Source organism: Onychomys torridus, chromosome 12 (genome assembly GCF_903995425.1).
Source record: "Onychomys torridus chromosome 12, mOncTor1.1, whole genome shotgun sequence".
Taxonomy (NCBI): domain Eukaryota; kingdom Metazoa; phylum Chordata; class Mammalia; order Rodentia; family Cricetidae; genus Onychomys; species Onychomys torridus.
Window position 1 is genome coordinate 4462255 of NC_050454.1, and position 12587 is coordinate 4474841.

General features: G+C 46.0%; 1 protein-coding gene across 1 annotated transcript; it reads left to right on the top strand.

Annotated features, from left to right (window-relative positions):
- The first annotated feature begins 1665 nt into the window (after nucleotides 1-1665).
- On the top strand, nucleotides 1666-12351 carry Rtp4 (receptor transporter protein 4). The gene is made up of 3 exons (XM_036203912.1): nucleotides 1666-1737; nucleotides 3138-3353; nucleotides 11105-12351. The coding sequence occupies exons 2-3, from the start codon at nucleotides 3196-3198 to the stop codon at nucleotides 12147-12149; spliced, it is 1203 nt and encodes a 400-aa protein (XP_036059805.1). The 5' UTR covers nucleotides 1666-1737; nucleotides 3138-3195; the 3' UTR covers nucleotides 12150-12351.
- The last annotated feature ends 236 nt before the right edge of the window (nucleotides 12352-12587 follow it).

The following is a 12587-nucleotide window of genomic DNA, read 5'->3' on the forward strand; positions in this document are numbered from 1 at the left end:
CCAATTTTTGCCGGTTTCTGCAACCGACTTGGTCAGAGCCCTCTTAAGAGTTGCGTAACTGCCCTATCTGCCCAAGTCTCTGTTGCCTATAAACTCAATGCAACTTCTAATTAATATTTAATACCTTTGTCAGATTTTGAGACACTCTGTCCATAAAGGCAAGGTCATTATTGAGTCCCAAAGCTAGGGGCTGTCCAAACCTAAGAATTATTTCCTGAAGAAGTTTCTAAGTAACCATTGCAAGAGTCTCTATTCAAGTAGGACAGGTTTCTACTAATCTCAAGAACATGTCTACAAACACTAGCAAGTACTTATAGACCAAAATAGTAGGCCCTATAAAACATCTGGTAAAATCTGTTTACACGAAGGCCCCTGTTGCATTCCAGGAATTTGATGGCCTGGATCAGCAACTTTTTCCCCCTTAGAACAATGACCCCTTCCTCCATTTCCAGTGTGCAATTCTTTTCAGAATAGCCAGTCAGATAAGACTGTGAGGTTGGACCCCAGCCAGTGGAGAAAAGACTCAGTCTCTACTTGAGTTAGAATAAAAGCCAAGTGAACTTCCTGTCTGTGTGTTCGATCTTTGGGATACACCTTCTTGATCAAGAGCGAAGTCTGCTTTTCCAGACACCTCTGTTGGAGAGGTGGTCTCTCTCTTTCTTTGACATCCTGAATTTATTTCTAAGATTAGGGAGGTGGGAGACATGAGGAGGAGTTGTGAAGGGAGATGAATGTAATTAAAGTACATTGTATGAAAACTCTCCATGAATTCATAAAAGCATTACTAAAAACTTAAATCTTAAAACAAAAAGGAGAGCAAAATAAAATACACCAATTCTTAAGGGTTGTCTAGCTCTAGTATTTTGGACAGAATGTATCCAATTCTAAGTTCCCAGAATTTCCTATGTTCTTTGTCTAGGTATAGGTACTTTCTTATATTATAAAGGAGAGAGTTTCATAATACAATATACAATTCTGACTCCCAATAAAGTCACATTAAAGCTTAGAAGGCTCTAGATGATAAGTGGGTTCTGTTTCCAAGATGGACAAAGTAATAGGGTCCTAAGGATGGAGTGTCCTGCTTCTCATATTTTTTTCCATTTTACTAGACTTCAGAGGGACCAAATTTCCTGTCTGGAACTTCAGACTGAGTTAGGCATGACTTTAAAACATCTAGTTCAATCCCTGACCTTCCCCCTCCCCAAAACAGCAACTCACTCTATTCCATCTGTGAGAGACTTACCTCACTTGGGTGCCTATGATCCCTGATGGACAATTTACATATGAAAGTAGAAGCTGATATGCAATCCCAAGGCTTCCAAAGCATCAAGAGTCCTCTTTCTAAATGTCAAAGAAAGAACTCCCACTCTGGATGTTTCTACCTTTGCAATCTGCAAAGGCAGCTGCCTACTTTCCACAAATGGTCCTTACCAGGTTTGTAAGCAAGGGCAGTTTTCAGATACTCAAAAAGCCAAAGACAAGCAGGATCCTGGAAAATGGAAGCTGCTTAGGTCAGGTAGAGGAGCCCGATGCACACATTTGAAACTGATGGCTGCAGTCCAGAGGACTAGGGGCCGGTTTCCTTCCTGGTTTTGTGAGTCTATAAATACTGCTGTGGCTTAACCACTTAGTATTTCTCTCACAAAGACCTCCTGGTACCAACCCTTAACTTGTCCAGTCGGCAGGCCGCCTGTGACAACATGGTTGCTGTGACGGCCTCACTGAAATCTCTCTCATGTGAGTAATAATTTGTTCAGGGTGGTCTCCTAGTCTGTTTCCTGGGGCACTAGGGAACCCCTAGCTCAGCCTGCCAAATTGGAGGTTTACGACTGTCGTCTTGTACGTACCCTGTGGTAGCCCACAGAAAGCCTGCTCGGCTTCTCTCCAGGCAGTGAGGTAGGTGTGGACACTGCAGATCCTGAAGTCACAGAGACTTGGGTTCAAATTTTACCTCTGTTTACTTGTCGGTAACTTTGGGCAAGGTTTGCCAGCCCCTGGCATACTCTCTTGCAAAATACTAGTGGTAGAAGTTGGGGGTGACAAGAAAAGAGAACTGGGCTCACATTTTAGTGTCTGGACAAGGTAACCTTTACTCCTGGTCAAGAGGGTGTTCTCAGGGACTAAACACACCCGGGCAGGAAGCAAGCTGGTTTTGGATCTAAATCAGGTGGAGACTGTGTCTTCCCCCATTGGCTGGGGTCTCACATCACAGTTTAAAGATGAGCCGGTCTCAAAAACACCTGGGGGAAGGGAAGAAAGAAAATCAGGATGGGGTCAGCCACTAAATTTACCTATGCTCCCAAATGTAGCAGGGCCTTTGCATAAACTAAGACTTTCCTGGGTGGGAGGGTGTTAAAATATTTGCATACAAGGTGAAGGAGACAAAAAGCTTTGAATTCTTTGTTGCAAACACAAGTTTTACAGTGTTTGAGAGAAAAGACTCATAGTTACTGGTTTTTTTTGTTTTTTGTTTGTTTGTTTGTTTGTTTGTTTTTTGTTTTTTGGTTTTTTTGGTTTTTCGAGACAGGGTTTCTCTGTGTAGCTTTGTGCCTTTCCTGGATCACGCTCTGTAGACCAGGCTGGCCTTGAACTCACAGAGATCCACCTGGCTCTGCCTCCCAAGTGCTTAAAGGCATGCGCCACCACCTCATGGCATTACTGTTTTTTTTTTTTTTTTTTTTTTTTTTTACACCAGGAAAATTCCCCTGCTAGGGGCTTGTAGTGCGGATTTGTCAGGGTCATCAGGTGACTAGGGACACAACCACCTCCAGCTCTGCCCAGACCTCCAAAAGGCCACTAGCAACTGTGGGAATAAGCACTGTATCTCGGTCACTAGGCACTCCTCTATTTCAATCCCCACTCTCGAGGTTGGTTTACAATAAAAATTACAAGAAAAAGAGAAAGAAAGAAAGGAACACCAGAGCTGGTTACTCGGGCATTTTGGCATGGCCTGGTAAGACAGGGCGGGACTCTGCTGCCTTCTATTTTTTTCAATAAAGAACTGCTCTGTCCACCTTGGAAACCGAAAGCTAAAGACAGGAAATGGAAACCGAAAGTTAATGAAAACCAAGAGAATCAGGAAACTGAAACTGTTTTTTGTTTTTGGTTTTTTTTTCTTCTTCTTCTCTTTCTTCCAGAATTGAGCAAGACAGCCATCTGCTTACTCAGCCTGGACCTCAGCTTCTACCTCTGAACATGTCCTTCTCAGCACCCAGTACCTGGGAGCAGATGTTTCAAGAACTGATCCAGGAGGAGAAACCCAGGGCCAAGTGGACCTTCCAGTTGGATAAGAACATTTTACCCTATGTCATGGCCCCGGGATGGCGGCAGTACCAGCAGACAGGACTTGGCCGGTGAGTGTGGATCTGGTAGCTGGTCCTCCTGAGGCCCCCACTGAATTCAGAATAGCTACTGACAGCTTGCTATCATAAAAGAAGGAACAAATGTGGCTAGCTAGGTTCCCCAATCTTTTATGGTCACAGAGCTGGTTAGGGTCCCCTGGACTCTCAGCCTCTATCTTGTTTAACGTAGGAAGTTTTTGTGTCCTGCCAGGTCTTAAAAAATATTTCTGGAGTCCTTGAAGAATGCCTCCAAATTCCTCCCAAAAATTTCCTTCCTTCTCTCTTCTACTGGATCCCAGCCAGAAAAAGCCTGGTCCCCAGCCAGAAAAGGCCTGGTTCTGGAGCCAGCGCTTGCCCATCTTATCAAGAGAAAGTATAATACAATGCATGCAATGGAAGAATGGATTTATCTACAATCTGGACACGGATGTTTTAACCTCTCTCTGCCTTCCATGTAGCAGTGTTATAGTTTATAGAAAAGATGAGACAAAATCTGCATGAACATGGTACCAGAAATGTTGGGGTGCCCTACTATATAGTTACTTAATGATACCAGGAAAAGTAGGGTTTGTTCTTTGGGTTCTTAATTTCTTCAGTAAGAGAATTTTAGAACAGACAGGACACTCAAATCAAAGTGTGAGAACAATTTTACTAGAGTTTCAAAGTAAAGCCACTAGGTAGGTAAGCTGTAAATCTCGGTGGCTGCCTGGAGGAGGGGAACGGAGAAGGGGCAGAAGGCTCTACCCTATGAGTTAAGTTGCTGTGGAGCTGTGTGGTGGTAGACAGCCACATGGCAGGGATGGGACATATAGAGAGCAAGTAAATAAGGCCAGTGTCATGCAAAGCATGCTTAGAGCAGATCTGGGAAGGAAAAGCTATGTTTTCCTGAGTAATTTGGAAAAGTGAACAGACTTATGTAGCCAGGCAATGAGAGTTGCTGAGTTGGGTTTTGTAAGCCACATCCACAAGGAGCAGGAATTCTGGGGAGAAAAGTACAATATCATTACAAGGACATCCCGTTTATCCTTGTAGCATGACTTAAGGTGACCCTGTCTTCTTAGGGATGGTTGGTCAGTTGTCCAGGTGCTTGCTTGGTCCAGCTAGAATGTTATCCACCCAGGCCAGAGATTCTCTTCTCTTGACAAAAAGGAGTTTGCCCTTAATGGGCCTTTTTTGCTATTCTAACACACAGATTTAGTTGTGGGATCTGTGAGAGTTGACCTTCTCAGGAGATCCAAATTTTTTATTCAGGGGCCACAGCTTCTAGGGAAGGACTTCTCCATTCCTAGCATGGTATTTCCTGAAGTGACATGGAAGTGAAAAGTGGGTGGGGGTGGGGTGGTCAAATTATAAGGGAGTCTCTAATAGGTTTTCTGTAATGCAAAAATAGGTTTCTCTGCCAACGCAGTAAGCCAGATCAAGCCAAACTGAAAAGGTAAGAGAACAGGTTTATTTTGAGCAAGGCAATGCTCCCCACCTCCCAACCCACCCCCAGTGAGTTCTCTAGCCCCAGAGATCATTCTGAAGAAGTCACATGCCCAAACTGAAGCAGGTAGCTTATATAGCCTGTAGGCAAGCGGTGATGATGGATCCAGCACAACTGGGTTTGTACACAATTAAAAGCTGAGCACTTTTGGCGGGGACTTCAGCTGCTGGCCACTTCAGGGGAGGAGCTACTGCAGTCATCCAGAATGTGGCACTGGGCTTTTTTGGTGCCTTTTCTTTGTTGGAGATTTTTTCTGAGAGGCTGGGGTTTGGAGAGAGAGGAATGGGGCTTTCTAGATCAAGCAGAAGTGAGCTGGAGGGTCCCAGCTGAACATCCTGACCTTTTTGGGTATATGGGTGCCCGTTCAAATCTGGCTACTTCCTGTTGGCATGGGACAACGTGAGGAGGGGGAGCCAGGAGTCAGTGGGCTCATGTTTAGTGGGAGGCATGGGTGAAGAAGCATTCAGTTCACCACCACCCTGGAGACCTCAGGAATCCATTCCAGGAAGAAGCAGGGAAGGCAAGTTGCTGGGAGAAAGAAAATAGATTATTACCACTGGCTATGAACAGGGCTAGCCACGGGAAGAGTGGAGACTGCCAGGAAGAATGGAATGGAGACGTGCGCTGGCTGTATTGACAAAGTTCTTCAGACAAACTTGTGGAGTAACTCGATTTTAGTTTCCACCAGGCCAGATTCCGTGATACAGTAGCCGAACTCTTTCCCCAGGAACTGCAGGTGCCTGTAAAACAACTGGAACAGATTTACACCTTGGTGTCATAGCAAAGTCTATGGCTTTGGGTTAAAAGGCATGAACATTTTAAGGGAAATATATATGTAGCTCAGGAGACAAAAGGGATAAAGGTGAATGATAAATACACAAGAGCAGATAGGCTTGACTATCATGCCCCCTCAATGGGACATTCTAGAAATCCAGAGGGTGTAGGGTTCTAGTTGCTGGACAGACCATTCATCCTGGGTAGGTGACTACTTGAGCCTGGAGAGGTAGTAACAGCACTGATGTCCCAGGAACTTGGCAGCTGAAGGGGTGGTGAGGATCATAGCGTAGGGTCATGTCCACCGGGGCTCTAGAGACTTAGGAAATAACCACTTGGGGGGTACCCCATCCCCTGGGAAAAGTGGGGTGGGCTCAGGAGCAGTTGAGTCTGTTGGTATGGGGGCAGGGAGATAGCTGTCAGCACGTGAACTGAGAAGGGACCATAGGAGGGAGTGGTAGGGTAGGTACTCGACCAGTGGAGTGGTCTGGGTCAAGAGGCAGTGGTTGAGGAGAAATGGCCTTCCATAAAGGAGCTCAAAAGGGCTCAGGCCTGTAGGAGAGAGTGGGGTGGCCTGGAGGCAGATTAGGGCAATGGGGAGAAGGGAGGGTCCAAACAACCTGAGTTCAGTAGAGAGCTTGGTGAGCTGTTTGATGAAGGCATTGGCCCTTTCAACCTTTCCTGAAGGATGTGAAGTTCCCAGGAGATGTTGAGGGCTTCAGACACAAGCCTGATGACCCTGGAAGTGAAAGCTGGGCCATTGTCCATTTTGATGGTCTGTGTCTTGCCAGTCCCAGGGATGACATGTTCAAGGAATACCTGAGCCACCACATCTGCTGTTTCCCTGAAGGTGGAGAATGCTTCTATCCATTCTATAAATGTGTCAACAACAGTTAGGAGATAATGGAGTTTATTATGAGTGGGCATGTGGGTGAAGTCAATTTGCCAGTCCTTGCCTGGTTGGTGTCCTCGGAGCTGGTGCAAGGGCTGGACTATCTGGAGGGTCCCCTGCAGGTTGGCCTTGGCACGTGTCTGGCAGGAGGGGTGGACCTGTAAAATATGGCTTGAAGATAGGTAGGATCTAAGAGGGGCTCTAAGAAGTAGAATAAAGCCTTGGGACCTATGTAAGATTTGGTGGATATCTGGAGTGCCTGATCCTGGGATGATGAGGTGGTTTTTTAAGGAGAGCCATCTGTCTTTCGTCAGTGTGGCTCCTTTATTCAGGAGTTCATTCCTCTCCTCTAATTGATGACAGAGCTGACAGGAGGGTGTCAAAAACAAAATGTGTCCTGTAGATCCAGTGCAGCTGGAGGTTATTCCCTGAGCTACTAAGTCAGTTCTATTATTGCCTAAGGCCACTGGGTTTTGGGAGGACAAATGTCCCCAGCAGTGAATTATGGTTACCTCTGCAGGGAGCTGGAGGGCCTCCAAGAGCTTGGCTATAAGGGGTCCAGTGACAATGGGAACACCCTTGGTAGTAAGGAAGCCCCTTCCCTTCCAAAGGACAGAATAGGTATGGGCTATTAAAGAGGTATATTTAGAGTTGGTGTAGATGTTAGCTATCTGGAGTGCTCTAGTCAAGATTAATTTGGCCTTTTGTGAAGAGATCTTCATTGGCAGGTGAATTGCTTCAACTGTTTCATGGAAGTTACCACTGTATAAGCCACCTAGTGCTTTCCTAATTTGTCTATACGAGAGCTTCCATCTACAAAGAGGGTGAGTTGGGGGAGCTGTGAAGGGTTAGTGAGCAGAAGGCCTCCACAGCCTGGGGCAGGAGTGGGAGGGAGTACAGAGGAGGAAGGGACAGGGAGGAGGGTTGCAGGGTCCTGTGAGGCAATTAAGGGAAGAAGATGGGAGTCAGAAGAGAGTGTGGGAGCCAAGGGGAAGGTGTCCCCAAAGTACTGGAGGATATCATGGCCAAGAAATGGTACCAGACAAACAGGTATGGCTAGAAAAGAGTGTGTGAAGAAGCATCCTGCAAGAATGCAGGGAAGTGCCTGGTGGTAGTGGTGGTGGTGGTGGTGGTGGTGGTGGTGGTGGTGGTGCTCGCCTTTAATCCCAGCACTCGAGAGACAGAGGCAGGCAGATTTCTGTGAGTTCAAGGCCAGCCTGGTCTACAGTTCTAGGACAGCTAAGGCTGTTAAACAGAGAAACCCTGTCTCAAAAAACAAAACAATACTTCTACTAATAATTCAAGGAAGTGGCAAGGTCTTAGGAGGAAAGGCGGGGGTCTTATCCACCCCAGGACAGAAATTGGTTGAGGGAAATGTGGGACCCAAGTGAGAGGTCAAGAAAGGTAGGCCCCATGTCCACCAGGAAGGTGATGGACTTACCCACTACCTAGAGCATTACACTTGGCCTGGCGAGGGTGATGGAAGTCTCCAAGTCTGGATGCCATCAGTCCTCTGCCAGACTGAGGAGCTCAAAGGCTAGAAGAGTCTCAGATGACTGTGCTGGTGGGGCTGGACCTGCATGGTGTGGCATAGAGGCAAACCCACATGGGGGCATTCCAACTTCCACTGGGCAGGCTGCTAGCAGACACGGCATGACCTTGTTGGCAGCTGAGGGTTGGGGCAGCATTGGGACCAATGACCTTCCGGGTCGAATTTAAAGCAGGCCTCTGGTAGAGTTGACTTTGGCTGGGCTCAGGCAGGATAGAGCCTTATGGACTTCCCTTGTTCCCTTTGCAGGGGTACTGATGGGCTCAGAGCAGCTGCTAAGGCATGAGCCTGGAGCATAGCCTTCTGTTGCAACTGAGACTGTCAGGAAGACTCAGCTGTCTCCTCTCGGGCGTTAAAAACCTTAAATGCCATTTTCACCAATTCCTGTATGGGGATTTGAGGACCATCCTCAGCCTTTTAAAATTTCTTTCTAATATCTGGTGATTACTGAGAATTGAAGTGGGTATCCAGGACTGTGGCTCCTGCTGGGGAGGCTGGATCAAGGCAAGCAGAGCAGGTGGGTAGGAACCCAGCATGGTAGGGTGGAAGAGCAGCCAGAAACAAACAGGGAGATAGGATTGGTTGTGGGTGGAGCAGGTGGAGTGGGTGGGTAGGATCCCAGCATGGCCAGACCAAACACCAGGAAAGCCTAGTGAGTAAAAAAGATAAAGTGGGTACCTTTTAGGGGTCCTACCAAGGTATGCCACTAAGAGAACACAGCAGGAACAACAGAGTTAGTGCAAAGTTTATTGGGGAATGGAAAGAGTTAAAAAGCAAAAGGCCACATCGGAGTGGAGATATGAGAGAGGCAGGTAGACAGACAAACAGAGCAGGGAAGAGACAAGAGGAAGGAGAGATGGAGGGTGCCAGTGACTCAGGCAGCCCAGTTGGGGTTCAGAGTCAGGGTCAGTCCCTGGGTGAAAAGGCCCCTGGAGCCACCACAACCTTGGCCAATAAAACCTGGGCCACTGAGCACTGGCTACAGAGAGAGGCTTGAGTGCTGAGCACAAAAACCCTGGATGAGGGAGCTCAAACCATTTGTTGGGGGCATATGGTGTGAGACAGCCACAGTGTGGGTAAATGCTGCAGCAGACACCCCAGGTGACTGAAGACTGGGCTTAGATTCAATGTTGCTCTTTTCCAAGCCTGTGCCAGAGACCAAAGACAAGGGCAAGGCATCGCCTGAGATAGCCTGGGGTCAGGCGGTGGGGGTGGGGGTAGCCTTTGGGAAGAATGTCTCCTAAATCAAAGGTCCCCCAGAACGAAGACTTTCTTTGCTACAGAAATGGATTGGACTTGCCCTGGTGCAGTCACACCTTGGCAGGTGACCCCAGGGGGACTTGACCCAGAAGAGGTCTTGACCTGGAAGAGGTACCCAGTACTTTTGTAGGCAGTGGCTGGAAATGGGTGACTTACCCCAGGTGAGAGGTGAAAGCTGATCACATCTAGCAGAGAGAAAGATAAAGGAGAGAAGTGTCCTCACCATGTGGCCAGGGGACCGAGTCCACTCCTCCAAGATATTTGGCACCAAGATAATTGGTTTTCTGTATCTCGATAATAGATTTCTCTGCTGACATAGTAAGCTAGATGAAGCCAAATTAAAACAACAACAACAAAAAAAACAACAACAACCCCAAAACAGGTATATTTAAGCAAAGTAACTCCTGGGTGAGTCTTCCAGTCCCAGAGATTGGGCCCCCAAAATGAAGCAAGGAGCTTATATAGCCTGTAGTCAAGGGGTGATGATGTGTCTGCCACAAGCTGGGTTTGTGCTCAAGTATGGTCAAAAGCTGAGGAACTTGTGCTGCTGGCAACTTCAAAGGAGGAGCTGCTACAGCCACCAAGAATGTGGAACTGAGCTTTTTGGTGCCTTTTCTTTGTTGGAGATTCTCTGAGAGGGAGTCTCTTAGGGAGACAAATGGGGCTTTCTGCATCAAGCAGGAGTGAGCAGGAGGTTCCAGCCAGTCTCCTGTGCTAATCCTGACCAGCCCCTTCAGGCTGCAGCCAATCTCCTTTCCTGATCCCTGCTCAGTGCTAGTTCTTAGGAATCAACTAAGATCAAGCAGCCATGTTGCATATCACTTTACAGAAAACCTGTGGATAAAGAGAGAAGGCTAAAACCCAGGTCAGAGAGTGTCTGAGGAATGCCCCTTCTTTACTGGCTGCCCTCCCTGTTGTCCCAAGCCAGCTCCAGGCTGTAGGAACCAGCTTTCCTTACCTTGTCAGGAGAATAAGAACCCCAGGGCCTTTTCTAGGGCCCCTATGGCCCTCAGCTCTATTTCCTCATCAGTCCTGCTGCCTGCCCACTTTTGACCTACCTCCAGCATACTGTGTTCCACCCCATATGATCCCTCAGATATACATTTCCACATGTTCTAACCTGTTTCTAAGATTAGTCATGTTGCTCATTAGAGGTGATGCTCTGTAATAGGTAGATGAATTAGGTTGGTTCCAGTAACCTAGGCTGAGGAAACAACCCTTTCTCACTTGCCCTGTATATCCCATGCAATTGGTATATACATTTTATTATTCACTTTTCTTACTGATAAGGGGCTCAACAGTACCTGTGAGGAATGACCTATAGATAAAGGGAGGTAATATTTATTTATATATATATATATATATATATATATATATTATATATTTATATATTTATATATTTATTTATATATAAATATTTATTTATATATTTTTTTTGAGACAAGATTTCTTTGTGTAACAGCTCTGACAGTCCTGGCACTCATTTTGTAGTTCATGATGGCCTCAAATTTATAGAGATCCACCTGCCTCTGCCTTCCAAGTGCTGGGATTAAAGACGGACACCATCAACACCCTGCCAATTCTCTTCCTTTTAAGACTTCCAGAGTGGCTTTTATTATCAAATAGGAAGATTCAGTAGTAACAGGAAAATATCTAAAACACAATGACTTTTGTTCTTGCTCATTTGTGATTAGGTCATTCAACACCATATGAAGGGGATTTCTAGAATCCCTTAGCTAACCATTTCCTCTCAGGTCAATGGTCAGCTAAGGACACGGTGGGCTTCTTTGTTCTGCCTACAGGTTCCAGTGTTCCATATGTAACAGATGGTGGATTTCTGCTCAAGTGAAGATCCTGTGCCACATGTACCGGGAGCCAGGGAAATCGCAGGGCCAAGTACTTATGAGGATCTTTGGTCAGAGGTGCCAAAAGTGTTCTAAGTCTCGATTTGAGAATCCTGACTTCTTCACAGACAGCATCAGAAGGATTCTGGAGAACCTAATTAATTATATTCTGCAGAAATACTATGGTCATGGCTCCAAGAAGAAACCATCAACTTCAAATGAGAAACCTCTTGAGAAGGTGCTTTTGAATAGACCCCATGACACAGCCAATTGTGAGGCATGTACTCTGGGCTACCATGGAGCTTGTTCCTTTGCATATGAAGCAAATCTGCAAAAATCCCTATCTTCCCAACCAAAGAGCCACAGTTCTCTTCCACCAAACAGCCACAGTTCTCCTCCACCAAAGAGCCACAGTTCTTCCCCACCAATGAGCTACAGTTCTTGCCTAAAAATGAGCCACAGTTCTTCCCTAACAATGAACCACATTTCTCCCCCACCAAAGAGCCACATTTCTTCCCCACCAAAGAGCCACAGTTCTCCTCCACCAAAGAGTCACAGTTCTCCTCCACCAAAGAGCCACAGTTCTCCTCCACCAAAGAGCCACAGTTCTCCCCCACCAAAGAGCCACAGTTCTCCTCCACCAAAGAGCCACAGTTCTCCTCCACCAAAGAGCCACAGTTCTCCTCCACCAAAGAGCCACAGTTCTTCCCCACCAAAGAGCCACAGTTCTTCCCCACCAATGAGTTATAGCTCTTCCCTAACAATGAGCCACAGTTCTTCCCCACCAATGAGCTACAGCTCTTCCCTAACAATGAGCCACAGTTCTTTCCCACAAAAGAATCACAGTTCTTCCCTACCAAAGATCCACAGTTCTTTACCTCAGACTAGGAATATGTATTTTGAGAATAGGCATTTTGAGGAACACAGAGAGCCCCGTTACACAGAGCTGTTAATGGTTTTCTCTCTTGCCGCACTTACCTTTATTCTTCAATTCTTTAAATAATAGGCTTATCATGTTGTTTTCATTCTATGGTTATCAATAATATGGATGTCATTTTAACATGACAGTGAATTGATTTGAGATCAAGCAAGGCCAAGAATGTAGAGTAAACAAACATGGTTTCCTGGACATGCTCTGAAATGACAAACACATAATGGACTCCAAAACAAATTTGTATTAAATCACTGAACAGTCTCAATTTGCTTGCTCACTTATTTGTTATCAAGCTATATTGATTAAATCTTGACAAGAACTACTGGTCATGAGTATTTTAATTTTAGTGTGATAGACTGAATAATGCTTCCCCACCAAAAATGCCTTTATCCTACCCTGTAGAACTGGTGTCTGTGCTATAATAATTGGAGGAATGGATTTTGTAGACATATTTAATTAAAAGATCTTGAGGTAAGTTGCCTTACTTTCTTGGGATAAATAATAACA

Bases quoted from the DNA above. Each gene is read 5' to 3' on its own strand.
- Rtp4 (XM_036203912.1), top strand. From the start codon at position 3,196: ATGTCCTTCTCAGCACCCAGTACCTGGGAGCAGATGTTTCAAGAACTG. The intron at 3,354-11,104 runs GTGAGTGTGGAT...TTCTGCCTACAG, and splicing joins CAGCAGACAGGACTTGGCCG to GTTCCAGTGTTCCATATGTA.